Here is a 27,858-nt window from a genome sequence, read left to right as displayed (position 1 = left end):
TTTTTTTTTTTTTTTTTTTTTTTTTTGTGCCAGATATTGGAGAAGCAGGTGTTGACGGTGGCGAAGGCCGTGGAGGACAAGATTGATGACGATATTGCAGCGCTAGATCGTCTGGACCTTGACGATTTGGAGGCTTTGAGGGAGCGAAGATTGCAGCAGATGAAGAGGATGGCGGAGAAGCGTAGTCGATGGATCTCCCTTGGCCATGGCGAATACTCTGAGATTCCCGTCGAGAAGGACTTCTTCTCCGTAGTCAAGGCTAGTGATCGCGTGGTCTGCCACTTTTACCGTGAAAATTGGCCCTGCAAGGTTAGGTTCTGTTAGTCACTCATCGATTGATTCAGTGTGTTAATTGGATTTTTTTTTTTTTACCTCTTAATTGTAAAAGTCGATGAATTTTCTAGCTTTTGGGAAATTGAACTTCATTCCAAGCACATGTAGGACTGTTTTGCATTCTTTTCGTTTATGCTATGTCTACCAGTTAGTGCAATGATCAAATATCCAGGGATATAAGAAATGGATTTATTTATGTAATGAGACTCAAATTTTAATACCTCTGGTTTTTTGCAGCCCTTATTTAATTTGTGTTGTAATTATTAAAAAGGTTGAAGTCAATTGAAATAGGTGAATGATGACCAAACAATTAGCTCTTTCAAATGAACATGCTCTGGTTGAGAAGAGGTTCTAGCTCATGTTAGTTTCGTGTCTCTTGTAGTCTTTGTTCACGTGCATTTTCTCAATCATGAGTTTTTTTTCAACATACAAGCATTTTTTATCCTTCTCATGTGATCAATTCAGCCCATAGCTCTCAACTTAGTTGGAAATGATCCATGTTTAACCCCGAGGGTGTTGCCAGAGGACTGATACTGTATTTTCTTTTATTATTCCTTGACATTTTTTTGCGTACATAAATATGCACTATGAACTTCAAGGAAGATTCTTTGTTGGTTACAAATTTTGAGTGGACGATAATCTAAAGTTATGATGTTTATTTAATGTTTTAAGACTTTTATTTACTTTAAGGTTACATCTACATATTGGCTAATTATGGTCAGTCAAATGGAAGGTCAAGGATTTTCATTTTGAGGCTATATAAAGCCATGTCTGTTATATTTGTAAAGTAGACTTGAAAAATGTAGTAAAAAGAGCATTTTTGTTTTCCTTTGGTCAATTGGCTAAGTTTATTTGCAATTCTATGTAGTTTAGATTGCATGTTTAGAATTCAAGCTTGACATGATTGATTTTGCTTGTGGAGTGGTTCGAATTTCAAACAAGTGTTATTGCCTTGAGATATTCAATTAACATGGTAATTTGAATCTTATTGAGATATTCAATTAACATGGTAATTTGAATCTTACTTCCTTGGTAGTGATTCATTATCATTTGGCATAAGAGCTTTCCCTTGGGTTGACTCCCCATTGCAAAATTATGGGTATCTAAGTTGGACCATTGGACGTTATTGTCCATAATTTAAGGCTGTTTACTTAGTTTTTAATTGTACTTATCACTTGTAAGCCTGGGCATTTGAGAGAAATGATGCATGTTCATTTTGCAGGTTATGGACAAGCACTTGAATATCTTGGCAAAGCAACATATTGAGACTCGTTTCGTAAAGATCAATGCCGAGAAAAGTCCATTTCTGACTGAGAAGTTGAAGATCATTGTTCTTCCAACCCTTGCTCTTGTCAAAAATGCAAAAGTTGAAGACTATGTGGTATGTCTTTATGGTAACACGCCACTGATTACTGAATTATGTTTTGTGTCCTTAAACTCAACTCACGTGAATCTATCAGGTGGGATTTGATGAGCTTGGTGGAACTGACGAATTCAGCACAGAGGAATTGGAAGAGAGGTTGGCGAAATGTCAAGTCATCTTCTATGAAGGCGAATCGTCCATAAATGTTTCAAAATCTAGTGCACAAACCAGGAGGAGTGTGCGGCAAAGTGCCAGAGCAGACTCATCAGATTCGGAATAAATGAACATTCCAGTTGTGGGAGGGTTACCGGTATGCATATGCACTTGTTCTCGACAAAAATTTGAGTGACCTTATTATGTTGTTCATATCGTCCCTTGAATGGCAGAAATGTGGCATGTTTGCTTGCTTTGTTGCAATAGTTGCACTGTACTAGAAAAATTGAAGTTATTGGTTTAAAAACATGAAATCATCTTGCATACCGAAACATGCGGGGAGTCTATTGGATCGAGCAGTTACATAGTCTGTATAGATATTCCAAGGTGTAATTGCATATGTGTTAGTGTTTTTTTAAATCAACTGATGGTATAACATCATTCATAAGAAATAACCAAATATCATGCTTTTCTCCACATGAACTGATTGATTTGAAGCTTTATGCTTTTGGACTTGCCTTGCGTGCTCTGCTGACTGCTGGTGCGTGCTATATCATTAGTGTAAAGCATGTTTTGAGTGCTTTTTAGTAACCTGTAACCATTGTTTGGGGCCCGATTCACGGTTGTTACTACTAACAGAGATCATATTTTTATAAAAACGTTTCACGTTGTATATTATTTATTAAAATTTCGTGTATATTAAAAATGATAGGTTACAAAAATAAGCTAAAAAATCTACTGCAGAAAGTGACAGCATACATAAACTGGTGTGATAATATATGGTTCTGTGTATATTTTTGGAAATGGGTGTTAGGCCCTTTCATTAATTTCTGCCATCTATCATCTTACCATCTCTCCTAAAATCATAACCAAACTATGGCTGTCGCTTTTAACACTCCTAAAACCATTAAAAGGGAAAAAAAATAGCTCGTTTTGGGTTTTAACTAACACTCCAAATCTAGGAAAACAATAATAAAAATAAAAATAAAAAGATACAGCATGTCAGAAGCTGATTGGTCGGTCCATGGCCACGTAGTATTCTCTGTCTTCATCCTCTCTCTCTCCTCTCATAAAACCAGCAACATCTGCCTTTTTCTTTGGCCGGAGTTTTGGTGGGGCGATTATATATATTGTAGTAATGGATTTCTGGCCGGAGTTTCTTGCAACCAGTTGGGGTAAAGAATTTGTCGCCGGTGGCTTTGGTGGCATTGCTGGTATAGTCTCCGGCTACCCACTTGATACTCTTCGAATCAGGCAACAGCGATCCATTTCTGGTTCTGCTTTCAAAATCTTTCGTGATATTATTGGAAACCATGGCCCTGCTGGTCTTTACAGAGGCATGGCTGCTCCCTTGGCCTCTGTCACTTTCCAGGTCACTCTTATGTTCTTATCTTCCATGGCTGTTTCTGTTCTCAAAGTTCCTTTAATGGTGGATTGAGATTCAATGGCAGATACTGATTAATGTTTTTGCATTTACAGAACGCTGCTGTGTTTCAAATCTACGCCGTTCTTTCTCGGGCATTCAACTTCTCCCAATCCAACGGTGACCCTCCGAGCTATAAGGCTGTGGCTCTTGGAGGATTTGTCACCGGTGCTCTTCAGAGCTTCATTCTGTCACCGGTGGAGCTGGTGAAAATCCACCTGCAATTGCAAAGTTCTTCTTCTAACAAAGGCCCTGTGAGCGTAGCCAAACGCATCTGCAAAACAGAAGGATTGAGAGGGGTTTACAGAGGACTTACCATAACCATGCTCAGAGATGCACCGGCACATGGCATCTATTTCTGGACATATGAGTTCATGAGAGAGCAGTTTCATCCTGGCTGCCGGAAGACCGGCCAAGAGAGTGTCAGCACAATGCTGTTCGCCGGAGGGCTCGCCGGAGTTGGCAGCTGGGTTGTCTGTTATCCCTTGGATGTGTTGAAGACAAGAATTCAGGGTGAGACACAAAGCTCATCTGGAAAGTATAATGGAATTGTTGATTGTCTTGGCAAGAGTGTGAGAGAAGAGGGTTACAGAGTGCTGTGGCGAGGGCTGGGGACTGCGGTGGCTAGAGCATTTGTGGTTAATGGGGCCGTCTTTGCTGCATATGAGATTACTTTGAGGTGTTTGTTTAGCAATCAAGCTCTCTGAATTGCCCACATTTCCCACGGTCACTAAAATGAGAATGAATTCGTCTCTTTTTTACTTTTGATATTGTTAGTTTTAAAGTCAAATATCTTGGTCAATAGTTATAATAGTAATCATACATAGTAAATGATAATGTATAGAAAAGAGTGGTGTCTGTTGTTGTGCAATTCTCTTCTCTCTGTTCTTCATGTTCGTATAGAAAAAAGTTGGTTGTGTCAGTTGTTGTGCAATTCTCTTCTCTCTCCTGTTCTTCATGTTCTTCCAAATTGAGTATGTTTGTTGTGCTGATCTAGAGGCATTATTTATGAGATTCTATCCCATCATAAAAACAAAATTTTAAGTTTTTTAAAGCACAAGAACAAAATAAATAAATAAATGAGAAGGTGTAGTCAAAATATACCCCAAAAAAGAAATATTCCCAAGCAAAAGTAACTTTTTGAATCACAAAAAATTCAATGAAACCATCATGTAAATGTAAAAAAGCAAATTTCATGAAAGGAATAGTTCTGTAATTTGATATTGAATGAAAATCATATCAATTTTCTAGACTTTGCACGCTAATGAAGAAAATGTTCTAATTCGTAGCTATGTATTCTCAACAATTGGGGAAGAAGAGATTCAGAAAGCTATTGGATCTCTGGTTTGAATTTATCCATACTGTAAGAAGAGGAATCTATCAATGTGCGAAAACGACGATTTTACTCTGTTCCATCTGATTCTCATATTGCCCCAACACCAAAACTAGCCTGCGCCAGAACGCTTGGATCGTTGTAGCCCTTCACTGCCTGAACGATTCCTCTCAATCGGTCGCAAGGTTTAGAGAACTGGAATATCTCCAATCCCACAAAGATTCCGTCACAACCTAACTGCATCATCAAAGCCGCATCGGCCGGAGTCGCAATTCCTCCGGCCGCATAATTGATCGCCGGTAACCTGCCAATTTCCTTAGTTTTCTTGACAATATCATAAGGCGCGGAGATCTTTTGCGAGAAAGCGAAAACCTCATCTTCATTCATGCTGTGTAAAAACCTAATATCAGCCATCACAGATCTCACATTACGCAACGTCTCCGTGATGTTGTTACCTGAAGAATACGCCGCCATATCTCCTTGAGTTTTGATCATTTTCGCGCCTTCCTTCACTCTCCGCAACGCCTCGCCCAGGCTTCGACATCCACAGACGAAGTACGACTCCTTAAACCTGTGCTTGTTGATGAAATGCTCCTGATCTACAGCGGAAGTTTCATCGCTCTCATCGAAATGCTTCACACCAACATTATCAAGAATCTGCGCTTCGACGAAGTGCCCTACGCGGACCTTTACGATTACCGGAACCGAAACAACACGCTTAATTTCAATGAATAGTAATGGATCAGGCATTCGCATAATGCCTATGTGAATCGGCTCGGAGAGCAAAACACAACACGCGCCGGCTTCCTCTGCAATTTTTGCTTGCTCGACACTGCTAACTTGTACAATGACTCCGCGAAGAACTCGACTTGATTCACCCTTGAAGAAACACTGATCGACTTCGCGGCCGGCATAGGGCGAGATTGCATTTTCCTCCGCCATTTCCAAGAATTCAAGAAATTGCAAGAATTTAGTTCAACGAAGGACAAACAGAAAGAATGAATCAAGAGGACGAAGGAAGAAGATGGTGAGAGCGTTTGATTGGATTCCGCATAGTTTCTATTTGTTAATCAGTTGGTAGTGACTGAGAAAGATGATGGGACATTTATAGCATGGGGTGGAAGGGTTGGACTAGGAAAGTCCAACGTTGTCTAATTTAGAGAATAACCATGAGTTTATAATCGATTAATACTCTATCTCTATTGATATAAGGTTTTTGGAGAAGCTCAAAGTAAAACTTTGAGAGCTTATGCTCAGACCATGAGAGCGTATGCTCAATATCATAACATTGTAGAGTCGTCCTTCTGTTAGGTTCTATTGAGGATGGTTGGGAATGAGTTTCATATGGACTAAATGAATACATCTCCATTAGTACGAGGCCTTTTGGGGAAGCCCTATGCTGACAATATCATACCATTGTGGAGAGTCATGATTCCTAACATGGTATCATAATCATGCCCTAAACTTAGCCATGACAATAGAATCCTCAAATATCAAACAAAGATTGTGAGCCTCAAACGAACAAAAGGTGTACTTTGTTCGACCCTTTGTTCAACAAACAAAGATTGTGAGCCTCGAAAGTGTAGTAAAAAAGTGACTAAAGTGTCAAACAAAGGGTGTACTTTGTTCGAGGGCTCTAGAGAAAGGAGTCGAGTCTCGATTAAGGGGAGGATGTTCGAGAGTTCTATAAGCCTCAGGGGAGGCTTATGGTGTACTTTGTTCGAGGGGAGGATAATCCCTAATTTAGGGAATGTTCATGGGTTGATAATTAAAGAAATACATCTCCATTAATACGAGACATTTTGGGGAAGCACAAAGCAAAACGATGAGAGCTTAACCACAAAGTGAACAATATCATACCATTGTGGAGAGTTATGATTCTTAACCGGTGGTCCATAGTTTTCAACTCAGTTCAATGATAATTATTTTCTAAGACATTGTTTGATTAAAATTTTAAATAATAATAAAATAAAAAACCAGGTGCTAAAAAAAAAATATATATATACAGAGAGAGATTAGGTCCAAACTAAAATAAATCAATTAAAATATATGATTTGAAGTATTTTTTTAAATAAATAAAAAAAAAAAAACCAAGTGCTTAAAAAAATTAAAGAAACAAAATGAAACGCATGTGATCCAATGGCTGCGTTTGAAGGATCGACACGTGGCAATCTTACACGAGCCTGGGACCCACATAATTTGAACGAGAAGGCGAGCGCGGAATGATAAGCTTTTAAACTTAAAAACTTACCGGGCCCCACCACGTGGCATTTAAACTATTGGCCAAATTTCAAAATCCCCAACGTATCCCGTAAAAACGATGCCGTTTTATTCTTCACCACCGTCACCACCGTCCTCCTCCGCACTCTGACCGCCACTCAACGTCTCTACATCGCCCACGTGCACCGTCCTCACGCACCTGGCGCGTGTCTTTCTCTTCGAAATATTAAAGGCCACTCTCTTTGTCTGTCTTTTGCTATACTCAACCTCTCTCAAAACTTCAACCATCTGCGCTGCTCATACCCACATTCTCTTACTCTTTTTACTTCTTTAAGTAAGCTTCCGATTCTGCGATTTGGGATTGTGGATTGTGGATTGGCTCTGATTTAAGCAACTGACTTGAATCGGATCCTAAATTTGTAATCGGTGTTTGATTCTGGGTGAAGTTTTGTTTTCGGATCAGGTCTTGAGAGATGAACGGAATGGGGAGGCAAGGCCAGAGATCTGGTGCAGCTGTGAGGAATCACCACCGGCAGTTCTCAGATGAATACTTTGACGCCTCGTCCAATGGAAGATGGCTTCAAACTGCTGGTCTTCAGTCTCTCTATTCCAATACTTCCGCTCCTCAGGTTTAAATTTCTGCTTTCTTTGAAGAGCTCGTGCTTGTTTTTGAGTTCAATCGAGTAGCTGTGTGAAAATGGATTGCATTAGTTTAGTTTCTTTTTCTATGTTTGTGTTTTCTATTGGATCCCATTTCGAGTAAGAATTTGAAGTTTGTAAGTAATGCATCGCCTTGGATTTTGATTGCTTTTGGCAATCCGATAAAACTGAAATCATTTTACCTAGGACCTGCAATGATTTCTTTCTTACCTTTGTCTGTTGTTTGGTAGATGTGGGGTTGTGTTTTGTATGGTGCTGTTGGTTTATTTTACCGACTTTGGTTGAAATGAAAGCAGGACTATGGCTTTTCTGTGGGTGGGGGAGGGCAAGGTTCGGGAATGTATAGAAATGCACAGAGAAGCTTTGGTGGGATGAATGAGTATTACATGGAGCCATCAACTCCTCCAGAAAATTCACGGCCATCAAGCCAACGCAAAAGTCGCGAGGATTCGCCGAGTGATTTCAGTCCCGGGCTCTTAGATCTGCATTCCTTTGATACTGAATTGTTGCCTGAGGTGAGATTAAACTCATTTCCACATTTCTTATCACTCTTTTGAATCTGCAATTCTTTGTTTTTTTTTTTTTTTCCAACAAATTTAGGATTCCAATGGGCGATGTGCTTGGATTTTCTGTTGAATTCTCATGAAATAACTTGAGGATCCATGAGTTTATGGATTGCTATGTTAGGCCTGCCGATCCTAAACTCTAAATGATGGTTACTGATGTTTGTCTGTTCACACGATTCTCTGCATCTGTAGCATCAGACTTGAAAGCTACCGTTCCTTTGAATCTATATTGAGTTATTGACCATATTGAATATAATTTATCTGTATTTCGAGTTTAGTTCTATGCAATCAGAGATTCCTAAGAGATGGTAGATAGAAACTTCTAAACAACATATGATTTGTCTTTTAGACCCGAGCTAAAGTTATCTGATATATTTTGTTGAGAGGTTTGTGATGTCTCACGGTGTGTTTGTTCTTGCAGGATAGAGGCTTTGACGAATCTGAACTCTATATTTCGAACAACATCCAAATGAGTAGACCTCAGGATTTGACAGAGAACAATCTCTTGAAAAGTGTGGCTGCTGCAGACAAAGAGAGAGCAAACTCTGTTGCAAAGATCAAAGTTGTTGTAAGTATTCTTCTGGATCCGCATTTGTATATGGGTGTGTCTGTATGACAATTTCAGTAAATTGTTTTTAGCAGTTTGATTTTGTGACAGATCCTTTTTAATCCCTACATCTATTTACTAGCTTGTTCATGTTCATGTTCATGTTCGTTGCAGGTGCGTAAAAGGCCTCTGAATAAAAAGGAGTTGGCAAAGAATGAGGAAGACATTGTTGAAACAACTGCTAATTATTTAACAGTTCATGAGACCAAACTGAAGGCAAGTTTCAGTTCCTAAATAATGCTTTTGTAAAGCTTCTGAATTGTATGTCGTAATCGTTTCCCTTCTCCATGTTGGGCTAAGCAGGTTGACCTTACCGAATACGTGGAGAAGCATGAATTTGTTTTTGATGCAGTGCTGAATGAGGAGGTTTCAAATGATGAAGTGAGTGTATTACAAACGATGAAGTGATTATATACTTAGTTCAACACAAGTTCTTAGCATGTTTTTGGGATGTAGGTTTACAGGGAGACGGTGGAGCCAATTGTACCTATAATATTTCAACGAACAAAGGCGACCTGCTTCGCATATGGACAAACAGGTGATTTGCTGTTAGTTGGCCCTTGATGCTCTTACTGGCTTGCATTGTCAAGTAATCTTAGTTGGTTTTTGTAACACCCCAAGCCCAACACTAGCAGATATTGTCTTCTTTGGGCTTTTCCTTTCGAGTTTTCCCTCAAGGTTTTTATAAAACGTGTCTGCTAGGAAGAGATTTTCACACTCTTATAAAGAATGTTTTGTTCTCGTCGCTAAAACGTGTCTGCTAGGAAGAGATTTTCACACTCTTATAAAGAATGTTTTGTTCTCCTCCTCAACCGACGTGGGATCTCTCTGTTTTATATTATAATAGAAATTTCTGTGTTCTTTTAGATGCCATCAAACTTGAGTTTTTGATGTCTTGCCGTTCTGCTAGCTTTAAAGTGCTGTCATGTTCTTCATCTTTAGAACTTTCTACTGTACAGGTAGTGGCAAGACTTATACCATGAAACCGCTGCCTCTGAAAGCGTCCAAGGACATTTTGAGACTGATGCACCATACATACAGGAACCAGGGATTCCACTTGTTTGTGAGCTTCTTTGAAATATATGGAGGAAAGCTTTATGATCTTCTCAATGATAGAAAGTAAGCTCTATGATCTTCTCAAGAACATTTTGAGAAGCTTTATGATCTTCTCAGTTGCTAAGCTTGTTTAGAAGCTAAAGCTTTTATTCTACAGAAAACTTTGCATGAGAGAGGATGGTAAACAACAAGTGTGCATTGTGGGTTTGCAAGAGTATAAAGTATCTGATGTGGAGACCATTGGGGAGCTCATTGAAAAAGGAAATGCCACGAGAAGTACTGGAACAACTGGTGCAAATGAAGAATCCTCTCGTTCTCATGCCATACTCCAGCTTGCTGTCAAGAATTCAGTCAGTGGCAAAGAATCAAAGCCGCCTCGCTTGGTTGGAAAACTTTCTTTTATAGATCTTGCTGGAAGTGAACGTGGTGCAGACACCACCGACAATGACAAACAGACAAGGTTTAGTTATTCCTCAATCTTCATATTTCTGCTTAATTGTTGACACAGTTACTTCCCTGTTCTATTTTGTACTTCAACATAAGTTGTGGCCATGCATGTTTCTCCTTAAAAAGGGAAACTAGTCCAACCTGGTGCGAGTCGAGCTCGGGCATCATTTCAAGTATAGAGTTCATACATTATCTTGTTCGCTAGAATCCTGTACCAGTTGATTCCATTTCATGTATGGTATCGTTTCCTGCCTGTTCAAATAAACTTTTCATAAAAATAATGCAGAATAGAAGGTGCTGAAATCAACAAAAGCTTACTTGCTTTAAAGGAATGCATCCGAGCTCTTGACAATGACCAGGGCCACATTCCTTTTAGAGGCAGTAAATTAACAGAAGTTCTAAGGGACTCATTTGTTGGCAATTCACGTACTGTCATGATATCTTGTATATCACCCAGCTCTGGATCATGTGAACACACTCTCAATACCTTACGATATGCAGACAGGTAACCAATAATTCTTGTTAGGAAACTAAATTCTTGATGCATTTTTATCACTATAGACTTGTTCTTTAGATGCTTATTCTGATAGATAAGTGCCCTCCAGGGTGAAGAGCCTTTCAAAAGGAAATATTGTTAAGAAGGACACATTTTCTTCCACTTTAAACCTTAAGGAATCAACCACTGGACCCTTAACCTCAGCATTACCTTCTGGAAATATGTTCGAGAACGAACCTGCATGGGTCGGACAAAACGAAAGAGACGAAGTCGATGTATCAGAGGAGATTTTTGATCAAAGAAAGCCTTCTTGGAAGAAAAATGGGAAGCTTGAGCCATATAGAACATCTGTTGCGGTTGAAAATGTACACAACAAATACAATAACCAGCCGAAATGGAAGGACATGCCAAAGGCTGAGTCTCATAACTCAAATTCAGACGATGATTTGAATGAACTTTTGCAGGTAAAACACAATAAACCTATCTCCTTTATTTCTCCAACATTTATGCATTTTCTCTTCTGTTTCAGGACGAGGAAAATTTTATAAACGCTCACAGGAGACAGGTCGAGGAAACAATGAATATTGTTAGGATGGTATGTAACTGGGCTGGTTAGCTGTGTATTTCTTGCTTTGATTATGAGTAGATGTAGTAGAGTTAGACGGTTGTTCGTCGAGCTATGCACTAGCGGAACGGGGAAATCATGAAGCATGTTTACTCATATGGTTTGTGATTTGGCAGGAAATGAACCTTTTAGTGGAGGCAGACCAACCGGGGAATCATCTGGATGGATATGTATCTAGATTGAATTCAATTCTATCCCAAAAGGCTGCAGCAATCTACCAACTACAGAATCATTTGGTTCATTTCCAGAAACGTTTGAAAGAACACAATGTACTTATACCTTCATCTGAGTGATGAACTTGTGCAGAATTTCAGATGCTAGTTAGATCTAGCTCGGAGACCGACATGGGGATGTTTTGTTTACTTTTACTAATGATTTTGATGGAAGCATTCTTGGAAACTTTGATATCCAATTGAGGTGTTGGTGTGGTAATTTCCGTTACATAACGATTGGAGTGCTTTTATACCTGTCTAGTTTCCCTCACAGGATACAATATTGTAAAATTGGTTACCTTATAAGAAATTTGCAATATTTTGCTTTACCAGATTTCTTTGTATCAGTATTTGATGTGATAAAAAACAAGCAGCCACTGTTTTCATATACCACCGATTGAAAGTTTTTCGAAATTTGTTGGATGCTCAGATGACATTTGCAATTGTGTAATAAGTTAGTTTATATTGGTAAGATTTAAAAGAATATTTTATCAATAATTTGACAAAAACCCAAGTGTGTCGACAAACTAGAAAGATCTAAATCTTTTTTTTTTTAAAAAAACACAAAAACTAATTCCTTAGTAGATATATGAAAACACAATAATTTGACTACCCAAGTCCATCATTAGCATGTTTGTTTTGACTACCCAAATCCATCATTAGTAGATATTGTTTGTTTTGACTACCCAAGTCCATCATTAGCAGATATTGTTTGCTTTGGCTCGTTACGTATCGTCAAAACGCATCTAATAGGGAGATGTAGGAATGTTTCTTCCCCTCTCCAACCGATGTGATATCTCACAATCCACCCCTTTGAGGGCTTGTTCTTTCTCGCACACCGCCCAGTGTTTAATTCTGATACCATTTGTAACTGCTCAAGCCCACCATTAGCAGATATTGTTCGCTTTGGCCCGTTACATATCGCCGTCAGCCTCACGGTTTTAAAAAAACGTCTGCTAGGAAGAAGTTTTTACACTCTTATACAGGGGACTCAGCGTTGAGATCTCACAATATAGGGGACCCAGCGTTCTCGTTGGCATACCCTTTGCATCTAGCTCTGATATCATTGTAACCACTTAAACTCACCGCTAGCAAATATTGTCCATTTTGGTCCGTTACGTATCGCCGTCAGCCTCACAATTTTAAAACGCAACTGTTAGAGAGAAGTTTTTGCTCCCTTAGATGTGGGATTTCACCATTCAAATTTAACTTTTGAATATATATTTTATGATAGAAACTAAATTGTTGCAAAATTAAATCATATGAACTAAATAGGATAAAATTGAGAAAATTGTAAGTTGAATCAAAATTGTCTTTTTTCTTGAACTTTTAGTGCCAATAATCCAAATCTTCATCGAGTATTATTGACAAATAATTGAAAAACAGTACCATATACTCATGTTTGAGCATGTCCTTCCCTCTTTGGAACAGGTTTAGTATGCAGCATAACCTATTGTCTTACCAAATCAATCAAGTTTAAGATTCTTCCTCACAACACTTACATTACCAAACAAAAAGGAAGAAAAAAACGCATCAAATCAAGTAATCATAAAGGCCTAATTCTCAGACCCAAATGCAGTAACAAAGTTCAAACTTTTATTGAGAACTTTTTACAGAGCTGAACAAAAACAGGCAATGAATCAGTATAACCACACAAAGGACATTCTCACCATAGGTGAATAAAAATATAGAAAAACAATCAAACCAAATTTCCAAAAAGAAAGGAACGAAAAATAGTTAAAAGATATAGCTCACTGATATGAATATCTATAACCTCCTCTTTGAGCTGTTCATACTCTTAGCAGAAGCCTCAGGAACAGAGAATTCAGAGTGTATGTCCATGAAAAACCTGTCCACAATTTCAAGATAAACAGGACTTCTTAAGCGAGAGTAGTAATGAATTGCTTCTTCAATATCCAACTCTTGTTCCATATCTCCTCTATCCAACATCTCCAACTCCTTCATTTTTTGTACTAATCCATCACTTCTCCTACTACAGCTTTTAACATCACCTTTTCTGAAATGGGTATTTCCTTGTTTCTTCTTCTCTTTCACAGCCTTCTCTTGTCTGATCCTTGGAAGGCCTTGTTCCTTCATGTTTTCCTTGGATGTTCTCACACTGCCTCTGTCAATGCTTCTCTTTGCTGCTTTATGCAGTGTGGACTGCCACTCATCATAAAAATCAATGTAGATTCTCTCTGTTGGATGGGTATGCTGTGGCTGTGGGTTTCCTTTTCTGCATGGAAAGAGGAGGAAGGAAGTGGGTTTCTGCAGCTTTTGAAACCCTTTGAAGAATAAATGCTTGAAGTTTTCAAGAGTTTTGTGGACGGTTTCTTTTAGCAGCATTTGGATGTTTGCAGTGTAGTACAACAATCACAGGGCTTTGTTAACTCTCAATATGTTCACTAAATATTTCAGCAACACAGATAAGAAAGATGGAGACAAATCATGTTTCACGCAGTTACCTAAAGACAAAGCCAGAGCAAGTAGAAGCTCCAAGTCTTGCCTTTAAGGGCGATTCTCTCTGTCTAAAAGTAGAAAATCTTAACCGCTTGAACTTTGATAATAGATAGCACGGAATCCCATAAGCTCTTGAATGCTCGGTTTGACTACCTGTTGTGTAAAGAGCTAGGCATTAACTAAGATGCAAAGCTAAAGATGGTGGGTTTCTAAAAGTGTAATGCCATTAAACCGACTATTCAGGCATGTACCTAATTGTTGTAAAGGCAATCCCCGACCCATTAAGGACCCATTTGGCAAATGGTCCCAGCAAAAGATTAAAGAGAGATGTCCCAATGGAACAAAAGTTCATAGTATTCTGGTTTTAATCATGTTACAGAAAGGCTTATTCAAATTAGCACAGTCAATTCACCATGATCATCAAAGTTTGAACGGTAGAGATGACAATCAATACAGTAATTGAGAGAATTTTAAATTTTAAAGAGAGAAAAAGTGAGACAAGAATAATTCAAGCGTGGAAAATGGCTACCAATCAAGAACATACCAATATGAACATAGCAAAGGTATAGCTCTGAATCCCGCCTCTGTTGTTAAATAGTTTCAAGCAATGAAAAATACTGTTTGTGTAGGCCCGTGCTGTGGATTCAGGTCCATTTTATTGAGTAGGATCGGCAGATTCTTGTTGAAACTATGGGCGCTGAGAGTTTTAGCTTTGAACAACTCGAACACATTCTGCATTAAATTTCATTCAATGCAGTTGAAAAATCATGTTCATACTTGTGTGAGGGCCTTTGGTCCCCAATAAGCAAAGATATTGGCACTACCATTCTTCTCAATAGTTGATAGGATAAGGTGCCTCACTGATATTTTAGAGCAAAGTCATTTTCCGAGTAAAAGTGTAATAACTCAAGCCCACCGCTAGTAGATATTTTTATTTTTTTATTTTTCTTTCCGGACTTCTCTTCAAAGTTTTCTAAACGCGTCCGTTAGGGAGAAGTTTCTATATCATTATAAAAAAATGATTCGTTCTCCTCCCTAACTAACGTGGGATCTCACAAAAAACAACTCAACTCAATTCAACCCCCTAAACCAATCTCGTCATTGTCTTAACTTGTTTTAGAAAAAATCATAAATCTGCTAGACTCAGAAATTATTAACTTGACAACTTACAACCACAGGCACTACTTGAAGGACCCGTAGGAACCTGGGTTTTCTTTTGTTAGAGAAACCATCAACCACATCACAGACATTATTTGACAAAGGGTTAAAAAACACATTTAGTCCTAAAAAGATGACAATTTAGTACTTAAACTTTTCTTTTTGAATGGTACGGAAACTAAATTATTGCAAAATTTGAAGACTAAATAGTTACTTTTTCTTTAGTTGTTGTCTAGTTGGTTACCTGGAAAAAGAATCGGTAATCATGAGCTTTTGAATAACCAAACTGTTGCTTGATATGACAGCAAGATTTGGCAAAAGTTGCAGGCCAAATCATGATAATCTATTCAGTAAAAGAAAACAAATCAGTATGGTACTCATTCAAACTGAAGATGTAGCATAGCATACAATAGGTGGCAGTACATCAGCAGTGAAATACACAAGGCAAAGCTAGATCTTATTACTCAATACTGACACAGCAAGACTCCCCAAAATAATGTGTATAGATCCAATGTGCTAAACATCTTTGGAGCAGTAACGGTTCAAGTTAACCGCAAGCAGATATTGTCTTCTTTAGACTTTTAATTCTGGACTCTCTCATGGCTTAAAACGCATCTACTGAAAAGAGGTTTCAACACCCTTGTAAAAATGTTTCGTTCTCCTCTCCAACCAATGTGGGATCTCACAATCCACCCCCTTGGAGTCCTAGCGTCCTCACTGGCACATCACCCGATAACTGACTTTGATACCATTTGTAACGGCCCAAATTTACCGCTAGCAAATATTGTCCACTTTGGGCTTTCCCATTTGGGCTTCCTCTCAATGATTTAAAACGCGCTACCAGCGAGAAGTTTTCACATCCTTATAAGGAGTAGTTCGTTCCCCTCTCCAACCAACGTGAAATCTCAAACAAACAAATGGAACAAAGCCACCCACCACTAAAATCTGTTGGGAACAAATATAGATAGGGACCAGAAGTGCATTTTTGGTCCCATAAGAAAGATACCAATATGTACTTCTTTAAGTTAGCTTATTTCACAGATCCTACAAATTCATTCACGAATCTCAGTTACAGCTCATTTGACCTTTCCTACTGGGACCAATTGCTATAATCTAAATTACCGCTCAAAATAAGACAACGGTGAAGAAAGGGCGTTTTGTGCCTTTCTGGAAGTTTGTAGGGCAATATGTATCTGTTCCCAATAATAACGACAGATTCAACATAAATTTCTATTACGTGTTCACTGTCCAATCTTTCTATTGAGTTTAAGAAACTGATGTAACCTTTGATAGATTTCACCATAATTCTCAGTTGAAGAAATGGGACAGTCTTTAATCCACTTTGGGAACTTGTCAGCTCGGTGTGAAAAACTTCTTTTTGAGGAATCAGATGCGTAATGAACATCGACCGATAAAATTGCTGCATAATCATTGATAAGTCGAATAGCTCTACCTGTAATAAAGGCAAAGAAAATGCGCGTTAGATTCAGACAAATGAAATGCAATGGCTTCAAAGTAAAGAACGCTTCATTATCACCAGAAATCTTACAAAATTAGGGCGGACTATTGATTCAGTGCGCGAGGATTATTCATACAGAGCCTGATCACGATCTCACACCGAAGCGAGATTTTGATTCGCGTAGTACATGGGGCCAAGGTTCGAGCATAATCACGTCAACTAAATGAACCAATGCCAATACTATTTTTATTGGTGGGAGACATTTTGGAAAAATAAAAATTAATTTAATGAAAACTTATGCTCAAAGTTGACAATATTATACCATTGGAAAGGTTAGTGGTTCTTAATATAATATCAGAGCCATGCCCTTTTTCTTAGTTATGTTAATAGAATCCTCAAGGTCAAATAAAGAAGTTGCGAGCTTAGGAGGTGTAATCAAAAGTGACTTTAAGTGTCAAATAAAATGTGTACTTTGTTTGAGGGCTCCAGAGAAAGGAATCGAGCCTCAATGAAGGGGAGGCTGTTTGAGGGCTCCATAGGCCTCAGGAAAGACTCTATGGTATACTTAGTTCGATGGGAGGATTGTTGATGATTATTTAAATGAGTATTTCCACCCGACTAATTAAGAGGAAAATGGTATCTTCATTAGTATGAGGCATCTTGGAGAAACCAAAAGTAAAGTTAGAGAGCTTATGCTCAAAGTAGACAATGTCATACCATTGCGGAGGTTCCTAATTCCTAACATTGTATCGAGTCATGTCCTTAACTTAGTTATGTTAATAAAATCTTTAAGGCGAACAAATAAGTTATGAGCCTCGAAGGTATAGTCAAAAGTGACTCAAGTGTTGAATAAAGAGTGTTCTTTGTTTGAGCTCCAAAGAAAAGAGTCGAACCTCGATTAAGAGAAGACTCTATGGTGTAGTTTGTTTGAATATTTTAATACTAAAACAAAATAAATATATAGAAAAAATACTTATTTTATTATTAGTCCTACAAATATAGGTATGGAAGGAAAAAAATCCATATAAAAAAACTATAATAGGCAACTTATTTCATTATTATTATTAAAAAAAAAAAACAAAAAAACAAAATGAGCCTAATATAATAATTCGTTTATTTTTAACTGAGGTATACAAAATAGACTAAATCTGACAATGGGCCGAACGCCTTAAATATTAATTGGGCTGGAAACTTTCAAGCTTCCGATATTGAGCTGGCCCAATATCTTACCCAAGGTCGTGGTCAAAGATTGGGCCGGCCCATCATAATTGTCAAGCTCAAACCCTAAACGCTGTCATTCGGTCATATAAAACAGCCATTTTCTCTTCTGGAAGCTGCAGATAGAACTTTTCCACCCTAGGGTTTCTTCGTCCTGCATCAATGGTACATTACTTTCTTCTCTGTTTCGATTTATGCTTCTGTGCAGTTGGATTCGTCGTTTTATTCTTGCTCGATTAATCTACAGGGTAAGGGTACGGGAAGTTTTGGTAAGAGGAGGAACAAGACCCATACTCTCTGTGTGCGGTGCGGCCGCCGCAGCTTCCATCTCCAGAAGAGTCGGTGTTCAGCATGTGCTTTCCCTGCTGCCCGCAAGCGAAAGTGTAAGCACACTCGATGTTTCGCCTTTTTTGTCACTGTTCACTTTCTATAATTCGGTTTAAATCGACTATTTTGGCGTTTGTTTATTTTGATTCAATGTAATGCTGCCTTGAGTAACCATTGATGTGTATGGTAGTTAGTTGCTAGTGTTATTGTATTAAGCCTGATAAGATGGTTGAGTCTGCGAATGTGAATGAGGTTCATTTGTTCGCTGGAGTAACGTGAAGTGATCATATTGATTTTGGTTTTCCGTGGAGATTGAATTAATCTTGATTCATCTCGTTGGCGTTGGGATTATTTAGATAACTGGAGTGTGAAGGCCATTAGGAGAAAGACAACCGGAACTGGAAGGATGAGGTACATGCGCCATGTTCCGCGTAGATTCAAGAGCGGCTTCAGAGAGGGTATGATATTGTATTTGTAATTGATTCAATTTTTCGCACCATTTACTGCATTTACGTACTGGGTTTCAGAATTACCTGGGTTTTCATGCCTTGAAATTGCTTTGTGTTTGTCATTAGGTACTGAAGCTGCACCCAGGAACAAGGGAGCTGCAGCATCAGCATAAGGTTTTGGAAGGAGTTCAACTTAATTTCAGTTCCCAACTATAGCTTTCAGTAGGGGCTTTACTCGTCTGAGGATCATTTCATATAATTTTGTTTTCTAGTTTTGCCTTTTCATGATTTAGTTGAACGCGGTTTCTTTAATATTTAATGTTTTGAAATTTGGACAAAGATGAATCAGATTATTCGTACTCTGCTACTTGTTTTTGTGCTATTTTTAGCGTGTTCTTATTCTTCCCCATCCTTCCAAGATTATTTTCAGCAAGTGTTGGGATGATCGATGTTGAATCACTAGATTGAATTAGTTCATTTCGAAATTGTTTAAATCTTGCCTAGGAGTAGTTTGTTTTGGTTCCCCATCCCCAGACGCTCCCTATCTGAAATGATCAATTTTGTCGTCATAACCTGTTCATCGTTATCAACTAAAGCTTCATTTTCAACTGTTATCAACTAAAGCTTCATTTTCAACTGTTATCAACTACAGCTTCATTTTCAACTTTACGTAGACGTACTATTGTATGATTAATAATGTAAGGTGAACTTGTTTGCTACATTTTTATGAGCTCAAGTAACAATGGTGAATGGCGATTGTTACCGTGTTCATTCTGCTATTGAACTTGTATTTGTCAGTGCTTGGAGTTGTTTTGATTGAACATCAAGTTTTTTACTTTTGAAAGACGACTAATTACTAAATGTTTGGTTCTTCTAGGTGAATCACTTGAAAGCAGTCCTAAAACATTTGTCTTTGCAGTTCTCTAAGACACCAGTCTAGTCTGGCCAGTCTTGAATGTGTATTCTTAGTGATATCAGGGCACTAATAAGCTCGACACCAGTCTAGTCTAGCCAGAGTCTTGAATGGGTATTCTTAGTGATATCAGGGCACTAATAAGCTCATTTTAACAGTTCATATAACCATGAAGTAATTAATAGAACTAAGAGTTTCTCAAACAATTGAGAAATTTTGATAAAAGGTAATTTAGAAACTACAACCGAGGGTGGTGTATCTGTAAGGAGAAAATCTGTATAGAAAACAATGATACCAACCCGTTCGTTCACATGATGATTGCCAAAATTACACCAAATGTGCACAAATCTATGCCTATACAAACCACCACAATGAAAAAATATTAGAGGTACAGAAAAGAAACGCATTTCAATTGTTAGTACAGTACAACAGCCTATAAAAGGAGATAATTGCTACAATTTCCAAAAAGGGCCGTAAGCTCTGTGAACTTCAGAAACAAAAATGATTTGCGAGATGTAAGATAGAATTTTGGGGTAATCTTGTGCATGTCCAAGGCTGTAACCTGTGCATGATACAAAACAATCTTTAATGTTGTAGATCGAGTTTTCCGAACTTATCCTTTCGTTCGTGCAACTGTTTGAACACATAGTTAAGCTCCGGAAACAATGTTAACAGCAGCAGCTCAATGAGGTCCAGTGCCAACAGCTTCGTGCATACACCTGACTGTAGTTGTTGCATTTCACAAACTTAAGAACGAACAAGTCAATTTGATCAAAAAGAGAAGCTATTGCTCATGAGAAGCATGCAAATACCTGAAGGAAGTAATACAAATCCTTGGCACATTGCTCGTATTCCTTCCGACCAACGAGCCCCACGATAGCAGGTGGTGCATTAGCTTCAATATCAAATTTCATCATAAGTTGAAGAAGATCATAACGGATATGTTAATGTGAAGCAACTCTAAATGCTAGTTGTTCTTGAGACTTAAGAACAAAAAAGTGTGAACATACTAATCATTAGGTCATACACGAACTTTGCACGACGATCAGCTTCCTGTTGTTGCAGTTCCTCAAGGGACCGAGGAGATAGGATTTCGTTCGAGTTGTTGTCGGAAGTTGAACCTTCAGATTTCGGTGGCTGCTTCGGGCGCTTGCTTATGAATACTCCATCAGGCCACAGTATCTGTTCGATCACACCATCCAATACCCCTCCATCAATTAATCAAAGTATGAAAGTAGCTCTTTTCATTTTATTTCATGTCAGGTAAACTTGATTTATGATTTTACGAAAGAAAATAATGTTATAGAAAATCAAGTTACAAGAACAGTTCAAGAAGAAATGAAGAACAGGAGAGGTACCTGCTCAAGACGAGAGATGGCAGAGGCCATGGAAGATCCCTTGCGGAAACGCTGAATTTTCTGAATCAACCAATCCTCAAGAGCATCCCCCATTCCCAGTTGCAGCACCTGTTTTGCCACCCAAAACGCCTTTCTCCTATATTTTCAATACCACACTCCCCATATTATCAACCTACCAAAATTACTAATCTACAAAAAAATATTATACAATCAATCAATCAATCAATCAATGAAACACAAATCTTCTAAATCCAGCACCTGATCCATCCCCCATCTTGAAGCTGGAATATCACATCCACCAAGTTAAATATCGGCATTGTCAAATTCGGCGGCACCCACTGCAATAGTTCCAAATCAAACATCGCATGTTACCCCTCAATCGACTACGCTTATATAACTTACTCCTCGTTCACATTTTTCTGTTTCATTCATTAACGTTCAAACACATGGTATTTTCGACTCAATAACATACATTTTGATGTCACTTCATCATTTTCATCAATGAAATTTAACATTCGGGGAGAGTAAGAACTCAATTGCAAAAGAACACATAACTAAGAAATTCAAAATTCAAAATATTTGAGGGCAGCTTAAAGAATGACACCAGATTTAGCCTACAGAAAATCAGTACAGGATTGAACATTGTATGTATAGCTACAAAGAAGCTTGAAAACAATGAAAGGAATTCAAGATTACCTCTGTAGGCAACATTGGATCAGTAGCAGCATCCAGAAGTGATTCAGAAGCCACTCCCGATCTTTCATTCTCTTTCTGGCTCTCAGTTTTCCCACAGTTTCTATTAGGCAATGTTCCATTCTCCTTCTGATTCTCAGATTTCCCGGAGTTTCTATCAGGCAATCCACTCTTCTCCGTAGTAGCATCTGAATCACTATCAGAGTTGTCAAAAACAATTTACATACATTCTGAAAACTTGTTTTTACTGGAGAAGGGGACATGCCTTTTGTGTTCAATCTCAGGCCATTTTCCTGAAATTTAGTCTTCACCCGCAATTTAGGCTCAAAGGTTTCAGCAATTGCATGGTCTTTCCTCAGTGGTGATAACCCTTGGTTTATAGGGCTGTTCGGGTTTGAAACGCTTCTATTATCTTCATGGGGTTTATCAGCTAGATCAACTGTAACATTTTCCAACAAAAATGATATAACAGACTAGAACACAAATAAAGGGTATATAGATTAGTCACATTCAATAATCCTAATTCAATATGGTTTACCTGTAAAGGTTTCAATGATGGAAAACGAGTTCAAGAATATGTATGTCTGCAACATATAAACATAGTTACATAAATTAAACATCCGGACAGGAGGTGCCACTGATATCCAGCAGGGAAGTAAAGATTTAACCTGGGAATCAACACTTAGAAAGTCCCAAACTTCAATAGATCCTGAAATTTTCGGGAGCTGTATAAGCCTCTGAAGAACAACAGGAAAAAAAAAAAATTGGTCAAAAGGATTAAAAAAAGGACTTAACTATCACATAGACGAAACGACCTCCGAGAAATAAAGAGAGAAACAAATCCTTATAAGCATAGTATACTACACTCAACTCAATAGAGCTGAAACATACATTAGCCACAGTACCAGAATCTCTCATCAGAAAAGTTAAAAAAAAAACGAAAAACGAAGAACAAACTAGTTCGTGAAAATAAATAGATCCAGTTGAGAAATCATGACCCTTTAAGCAGGAAAAAGAATGTGAGTTAAGACTGCAGAAAAAAAATAAAAACAGATAATCAAGTAAGACGAATTTGGACCTTTAAGTATTTATCAAGTAATTCACATCGTTCCTGAATAACTGGTAAATCTAATCCGGTGGAAAGAAAATGTTTCGGCGGCAAATGTAAATTGTACTCTGAAAACTCTTTCAGACGTCTATGCAACTCCTCAAAATGGCTGAACCTACAAGAATAAGAAAGGCAAGTGCATGCAAAAGGTTAGAAACCAATTAAGGCATTAATAAATAAACCCAGAGAGTTTGTATTAAAAACCTTCTCTTGATGGACCAGCTATTGTAATTATTTACATCGGTAACAGATATGGAATATACAGCGAATGTCCTTGAACCACTCTTTACTATATTTGCACCCACCACCTGCATAAAAAATAAACTCGCAGCGACATCATTTATGCAAACGAAATTTCAACGTGCTCAAAGTATGAACTATTAAGATTTATTAAGAAAAAGTACCTCACATTTCAGCCTAAAGAAGGAATCGACCATCTGAGAACTATGAGTGTAATCTATAGGAGGAACATGGGAAATTGAAGGAACACATGAAGAAGCCGCTGCTCCACTATGGATTCTTACTGAACTCTCCATATCAGAGTCATCACTAGAGTCCTCGTCATTTACGGGCCCTAGTGGAGAATTTAGAATATCCTGTCCATCACCAGATATAAAGCTTGTTCTCTCAACCTCCTGCCAAACAGGCAGCTTCTCACTGTTATGGCGGGATCTTTTCCTTCCAGACTGATTCCTGGATGGCTTATTATAATGATCTTTACCTTTACCACCTGCCTTCTTAAGTCCAGAACCATCAGAACTCTCGAGCGGGTGATGAATGTGAGAAATTCCCGCATTTCTATTGTTTTTAGTATTCCAAACTTTGGTTCCAGGAGAGTCAAGGCCTGTAACATCACTTGTTTCCTCATCTTCAGAAGTATTTCCATCTGAGTCAAGATCATTTAGGTGCACGTCATCACAACCATTGCCTTGATAATGCAACATGGTAAAGTTACTTAATGTGTTTGAATTGGTTCGACAAGATGAGCCATAAACTGTAGGCGAGTCAGTAACGCCCAAGTGAACAGTGTCATTCTTAGAGCAATTATGCTTGCCCACATTTTCTCTATCAATTGTTTTAGAGATTATCTTATCATGATTCACAGAAACTGAGACAGGTTTCCCTTGAAAGAGGCCTTGTTGGACATTCTTGTTTGATTGACTCTCATCTTTTGTTTTGTAGTTTCTCCCTTTTGCCCACATGTTTTCAAAATGCTCAGGAGCTAGGGCCTTGACCTTTCTACGAGAAAACTGATCCAATTTTTCACCCCATTCTCCAGTAGAGCTATGTCTCTGGATAGTGCTTTCTTCAACATTTTGGGATGTAGGAGGCACCGATTTCCAGGACCGGGAAGATCGAGTATCAATTGAGAGAAGTGGGTCTTTTGAAAAACTGACTTTTGAGTTAAATTTTGCAGGAAAATCTGCAGGAGTGGACTGCGTATTTTTCATCTGCACCAGCTCAACACCAGCCATTGAAGGATCAAGGAACTTGGAAAGATCATCAGAGGAAACGCTTGGAGATTCATCTGTTTTGGACCCTAAATTTTCATTCAGCGATTCCATTTTCTTGGGCTTTTTCATATTTATGACCAAGGATTCTATTCTTTCGTTAATAAACCTGTTATCAAGAATTTTGAAAATATATTACAGCATCAAGCCAGAGATACATCTTAACAAAATCAAGAAAAATAGATTGGTTAATACCTTGGGCTAGCTAAGTTTAAAACTGGCCGCATTACTGCAGAAGCAAGAAGCTCCCTTGCAGTATAACGGAAGTATAAGCACTGAAGATCCTCACGCTTGAATGTGAATAAAATAAGACCATCCATCACATGCTGCAGCACCTGTGAATGTGCAAGGAAAAAAGTTCGGTAGCTATGACATAAAAAAGCAATGCAAGGTACTTCACCCTTGCAAGCAAAAGTCATTGACTAAATAGAATCGAGACCTTATGCTGAGCTTCAGAAGAAAATAAAGCAGGGTGCAACATGTTCTCCATATCCAGGAGTCGTTTGAGTTCTGTATCTAATTGTTCAATTGTAATGGTTCCTGACTGTTTTTTCTCAATTTTTCCTTTAGTTGAACGAAAAACTTCCAAGTGTTTGCAGATGAGATTAATAAGATCCCTGCACCCAAAGTTTAGTTCACTATTTTAACCAACAAAAGATCAATAAAAAATAGAGCACAAGAACGTCCGAACTTAACCTCATCAGAAGATCAATCAGATTAATATTCCTAAAGCGTCCTGCAATTTCTCCGAGCACGCCGTTGACAATATTGATCAATTCCTCCGGACCTTCTTTATCGGGTGTTAAACGAGAATACCAAAGATCTGTCACCCATTCTGAAATTAAATGTCTAGTGAAGTGATCTATTGCATCCTCAGCAACACGTGAATTTACTTTCCTTCTCCACTCTGACTTCTTTACAACTTTCGGTAACTCAAGGGGTTCCTCCTGGGAAGTACCGTTTTCTGGCAATGGTCTACGTATGTATGTAGCAGCTTTTCTCCTCATTTCCAAATCTAACGAGAAATAGCGGACGAGGATGATAAAAAATGTGGCTGCAGGTAAATTTACCCAAACTGAGGAGCTTGTCACTGAAACAGGAGTAAGATAGAATTATCTCCCCAAATAGAAGACGAACGCAAAAGTTAGCAGCAAGAACAGTGCACATACTATCTAAGAGTACATCTTTAAGACTACAACTTGAGAGAGATATAATCGTCGAGCATATAACGCCATGCTACTTAGAAGATTGCAGCATAGACATATGACAGTAAATATCCCGCCACCCGGCCTCGGGAAGGCAGAGAGAAACTAACAACGGATTGAACGAACTTTAGGTAAACCTCTTCACACAAACCTTTTTGTGCTACCTAAGGGTGTGCGTGTGAGAGAAAAACTGATCTAATCATGCAGATTGGCTCCCATCAAAAAGAAGCTCAAACACAAATAAATAAGCATCATGCATCAATAAACTTCTCTAAGAAAACTCCACAAAACTAATTCCAATTATTATCAAACGACTCATTATCGTGTTAAGAACTACGTAATTTCAAAATCAAAACAAACGAACAAGTATTTCCATGAAAGTGCAAAAAGGAAAAGTAAACCAAACAACAAACAAGATTCAAATTATCTAGTAAACCAACCCAGTAATCTCTCTTTTCCTCCATGCAAAACAACATAGTAAATGCTGCTTTGAAACCATAACTCAACGAAAGCAAGTTATCATAACAATGCTAATGAACTAGAATTGTATCTCCCGAAGTGAAGTAGTGCTTTTCTGAGGCATAAACTTATGGGTATAATTTATAAACGATTAAAGGGGCTTGTAAGGTTCAAGTTACAACAGGTAATCCAACACAAAAGAACCCAAATGAGTTAGACAGCATGCAAGCTAAAATAGAAATCCCAAGATGGACTAACTTCAATCAGATTATAACAAAAATTAAGTAAAAACAGTGATGGTTCATTCGCAATTGGATGAACAAAAATTCCATTTCTTACATGACATCATATATGATAAACCCACAATGGATACGACCAGAAAAAGAACCCGCTTCTTAGCTTCCTCGAGGATGTCCCGAACCGTAACCTGATTCTGGGAGCTCATTCCGCCCCAAAACACGAATCAAATTCGCACCCACGAGATATTGAAATGAGGGAAGTGATTTCAATCAAAGTAGTCACATTAAACCAACGAAGAATCGTTCGTTTTCAGATAGATGATCAGCGAAGAACCCACACCAAAAACTCAGAAACCCCCAATCGGGATAGAAGCGATCAGGAACTGGGTAATCTCGAAATGAGGGGGGAAATTGAATAATTGTGGAAAAAAAGCAAAAACGAAATCAAATCAAATGGTGAGTAATGGGTTCGGAGTCGTGGACCGATGGAATATGGGCTGCCAATGAATTCGATGTTCTTCTATTTCTCATACTCCATGGTCAGTTCCACTTTCGCACTCCGTTGGTGATTGGGATTTGATCTTGGGTTTGGGAATTGGAAATTGGAAATTGGTAATGGAAATTCCATCGGCTTCACGGACGTTCGGGATTTTTGAGATTGGAATATCCAGATTTTTCATACTATCATCCTCTAATGCTCCATTATTATTTTAGATCCATTTCTCTCTTAGTTAAAACCCCTCCTACGATTCATTTAAACGTGAAAATAAAGATAAAAATAAAAAAATAAAAGAAGAACAACAACAACAAATATCAATCCCCAGACGGGCCACGGAACTGAATTCAAATGGTTGAACAGAAATTAAAATTGATTTTGGAAAATTATAATAAAATAACTTTCTCAAATCTTTTAATTAAATAATTAAAATAGGTACTGTTTCTTTCAGTTCAACGATGATATTCCGTAAGAAAAATAAATAATATTTTATTTAATTTTGATTATTCTTTTAATAAAAAATTGACTGAATTTTCTATTTTTAAAATACTAATTAGTATGAAATAATAATATTCAGTATGAGTTAAGTTTAAATCATTTAATTTTCTAATAAATATTTGGCTGAATTCGATGTTAATCTATAAAATTAGTTTTTAATATTTTAAATTTAATATATATAATATTTTAGATTTGAAATTAATGACACGAAAAATTACTAATTATTTTTTTGAAATGGGTATAAAAAATTAATTTAGAAAAAAAAAACACATTTCATAAAAAAATTATTCCAAACACACGGTAATCTACTGTATTGTCAACATATTAAATTTAATTCACTGGTCAAGTGTCATTTTGTCAACTGCTCTTATATCATTACGAGTAGATGTCCAAACATTGATACAACATTCTATTCTCCAGTAGAAACCTACTATTATTCATCCATGAAAATATAAATTAAATCACGATCGTACATTTTTTCTTTTATTTTTTTTAAAAAGCAACGTTATTCTAATCTATTAGAAATCCTTAAAATAATTTTTTTTAAGTAGAAATCCATTAAATTGCTGGGTAAGAAATAATGGGTATTATTAGGATACTTACTTGAATAAATTTTTAAAAATGACATTTTTTTTTAATTTTTATTTTGGTCAAATAAAGACTATTCTACCCTAATGATATTATTGAGATGTTGAGGGTAATAATGGAGTTTTTGAAAAGAGAAGGAACGTTATTATAAATAAATGATAAAATTGAAGGGTTTTTTTTTTTTTTTTTTTTTTTTTTTTTTTTTTTTTTTTTTTTTTTTTTTTT

The 27,858-nt window shown here is 37.6% G+C and overlaps 6 protein-coding genes and 1 long non-coding RNA gene across 9 annotated transcripts in view; 4 read left to right on the top strand and 3 right to left on the bottom strand.

Annotated features, from left to right (window-relative positions):
* The window catches only part of LOC111464309 (thioredoxin domain-containing protein 9 homolog), a 3,488-nt gene extending 1,375 nt beyond the window's left edge, over window positions 1–2,113 (top strand). The window contains exons 3-5 of the mRNA XM_023108456.1: window positions 34–309; window positions 1,556–1,714; window positions 1,794–2,113. Of these exons, the coding sequence (XP_022964224.1) occupies window positions 34–309; window positions 1,556–1,714; window positions 1,794–1,976 (618 nt within the window). The 3' untranslated portion in view covers window positions 1,977–2,113. The remainder of the gene's footprint in view (window positions 1–33; window positions 310–1,555; window positions 1,715–1,793) is intronic.
* A 178-nt stretch (window positions 2,114–2,291) lies between these two features.
* On the top strand, window positions 2,292–4,202 carry LOC111464307 (mitochondrial arginine transporter BAC2-like). The gene is made up of 2 exons (XM_023108454.1): window positions 2,292–3,221; window positions 3,329–4,202. The coding sequence occupies exons 1-2, from the start codon at window positions 2,988–2,990 to the stop codon at window positions 3,977–3,979; spliced, it is 885 nt and encodes a 294-aa protein (XP_022964222.1). The 5' UTR covers window positions 2,292–2,987; the 3' UTR covers window positions 3,980–4,202.
* Window positions 4,203–4,450: 248 nt separating this feature from the next.
* LOC111464308 (pyridoxal 5'-phosphate synthase-like subunit PDX1.2) lies at window positions 4,451–5,766 on the bottom strand. Its single transcript, XM_023108455.1, has one exon. It carries the CDS (start codon window positions 5,545–5,547, stop codon window positions 4,696–4,698), a length of 852 nt encoding a protein of 283 aa, XP_022964223.1. The 5' UTR covers window positions 5,548–5,766; the 3' UTR covers window positions 4,451–4,695.
* Window positions 5,767–7,072: 1,306 nt separating this feature from the next.
* LOC111464306 (kinesin-like protein KIN-13B) lies at window positions 7,073–11,828 on the top strand. Its single transcript, XM_023108453.1, has 13 exons — window positions 7,073–7,159; window positions 7,289–7,454; window positions 7,782–8,000; window positions 8,473–8,619; window positions 8,773–8,874; window positions 8,962–9,039; window positions 9,115–9,196; window positions 9,618–9,777; window positions 9,872–10,174; window positions 10,448–10,666; window positions 10,767–11,121; window positions 11,187–11,252; window positions 11,399–11,828. Exons 2-13 carry the CDS (start codon window positions 7,299–7,301, stop codon window positions 11,573–11,575), a joined length of 2,064 nt encoding a protein of 687 aa, XP_022964221.1. The 5' UTR covers window positions 7,073–7,159; window positions 7,289–7,298; the 3' UTR covers window positions 11,576–11,828.
* A 2,024-nt stretch (window positions 11,829–13,852) lies between these two features.
* Window positions 13,853–16,756, bottom strand: LOC111464310. 2 transcript variants are annotated; one of them, XR_002714014.1, is made up of 5 exons: window positions 16,662–16,756; window positions 16,397–16,565; window positions 15,357–15,455; window positions 14,499–14,686; window positions 13,853–14,107 (listed from the first exon to the last, which is right to left on the bottom strand). It is a non-coding gene; the product is annotated as an uncharacterized LOC111464310 (long non-coding RNA). The 2 variants fall into 2 exon arrangements; XR_002714013.1 differs by lacking the exon at window positions 16,662–16,756 and having other exon boundaries at window positions 16,397–16,643.
* A 1,111-nt stretch (window positions 16,757–17,867) lies between these two features.
* Window positions 17,868–18,972, top strand: LOC111464162 (60S ribosomal protein L37-3-like). The gene is made up of 4 exons (XM_023108243.1): window positions 17,868–17,954; window positions 18,037–18,172; window positions 18,473–18,574; window positions 18,692–18,972. The coding sequence occupies exons 1-4, from the start codon at window positions 17,952–17,954 to the stop codon at window positions 18,736–18,738; spliced, it is 288 nt and encodes a 95-aa protein (XP_022964011.1). The 5' UTR covers window positions 17,868–17,951; the 3' UTR covers window positions 18,739–18,972.
* A 768-nt stretch (window positions 18,973–19,740) lies between these two features.
* Window positions 19,741–26,900, bottom strand: LOC111464362. Of its 2 annotated transcripts, XM_023108537.1 has the most exons (16): window positions 26,152–26,897; window positions 24,845–25,238; window positions 24,588–24,765; window positions 24,344–24,483; window positions 23,042–24,257; window positions 22,842–22,945; window positions 22,608–22,752; window positions 22,198–22,266; window positions 22,068–22,113; window positions 21,795–21,968; window positions 21,533–21,717; window positions 21,095–21,174; window positions 20,837–20,972; window positions 20,489–20,660; window positions 20,291–20,373; window positions 19,741–20,201 (listed from the first exon to the last, which is right to left on the bottom strand). In XM_023108537.1, the coding sequence occupies exons 1-16, from the start codon at window positions 26,255–26,257 to the stop codon at window positions 20,064–20,066; spliced, it is 3,366 nt and encodes a 1,121-aa protein (XP_022964305.1). In that variant the 5' UTR covers window positions 26,258–26,897; the 3' UTR covers window positions 19,741–20,063. The 2 variants fall into 2 exon arrangements, with proteins under 2 accessions (XP_022964305.1, XP_022964307.1); XM_023108539.1 differs by lacking the exons at window positions 19,741–20,201; window positions 20,291–20,373; window positions 20,489–20,660 and having other exon boundaries at window positions 20,903–21,025; window positions 26,152–26,900.
* Between the last annotated feature and the right edge of the window lie 958 nt (window positions 26,901–27,858).

This window comes from Cucurbita moschata, unplaced genomic scaffold (genome assembly GCF_002738365.1).
Source record: "Cucurbita moschata cultivar Rifu unplaced genomic scaffold, Cmos_1.0 Cmo_Scf00030, whole genome shotgun sequence".
NCBI lineage: Eukaryota > Viridiplantae > Streptophyta > Magnoliopsida > Cucurbitales > Cucurbitaceae > Cucurbita > Cucurbita moschata.
The sequence above is the reverse complement of the archived record's forward strand: the minus strand, read 5'-3'. Positions and strand labels throughout refer to the sequence as shown.

Excerpts from the sequence above, each read along its gene's own strand:
- LOC111464307 (XM_023108454.1), top strand. The coding sequence starts at position 2,988 with ATGGATTTCTGGCCGGAGTTTCTTGCAACCAGTTGGGGTAAAGAATTT. Across the intron at positions 3,222-3,328 it reads TGGCCTCTGTCACTTTCCAG|AACGCTGCTGTGTTTCAAAT; the intron begins GTCACTCTTATG and ends TTGCATTTACAG.
- LOC111464308 (XM_023108455.1), bottom strand. The coding sequence starts at position 5,547 with ATGGCGGAGGAAAATGCAATCTCGCCCTATGCCGGCCGCGAAGTCGAT.
- LOC111464306 (XM_023108453.1), top strand. The coding sequence starts at position 7,299 with ATGAACGGAATGGGGAGGCAAGGCCAGAGATCTGGTGCAGCTGTGAGG. Across the intron at positions 8,001-8,472 it reads ATACTGAATTGTTGCCTGAG|GATAGAGGCTTTGACGAATC; the intron begins GTGAGATTAAAC and ends TTGTTCTTGCAG. Across the intron at positions 10,667-10,766 it reads ACCTTACGATATGCAGACAG|GGTGAAGAGCCTTTCAAAAG; the intron begins GTAACCAATAAT and ends AGTGCCCTCCAG.
- LOC111464162 (XM_023108243.1), top strand. Across the intron at positions 18,173-18,472 it reads TGCTGCCCGCAAGCGAAAGT|ATAACTGGAGTGTGAAGGCC; the intron begins GTAAGCACACTC and ends GGGATTATTTAG. Across the intron at positions 18,575-18,691 it reads CAAGAGCGGCTTCAGAGAGG|GTACTGAAGCTGCACCCAGG; the intron begins GTATGATATTGT and ends GTTTGTCATTAG.
- LOC111464362 (XM_023108537.1), bottom strand. The coding sequence starts at position 26,257 with ATGAGCTCCCAGAATCAGGTTACGGTTCGGGACATCCTCGAGGAAGCT. Across the intron at positions 24,484-24,587 it reads CTTCTGAAGCTCAGCATAAG|GTGCTGCAGCATGTGATGGA; the intron begins GTCTCGATTCTA and ends GCACATTCACAG. Across the intron at positions 20,661-20,836 it reads CCATCTCTCGTCTTGAGCAG|ATACTGTGGCCTGATGGAGT; the intron begins GTACCTCTCCTG and ends GTGATCGAACAG.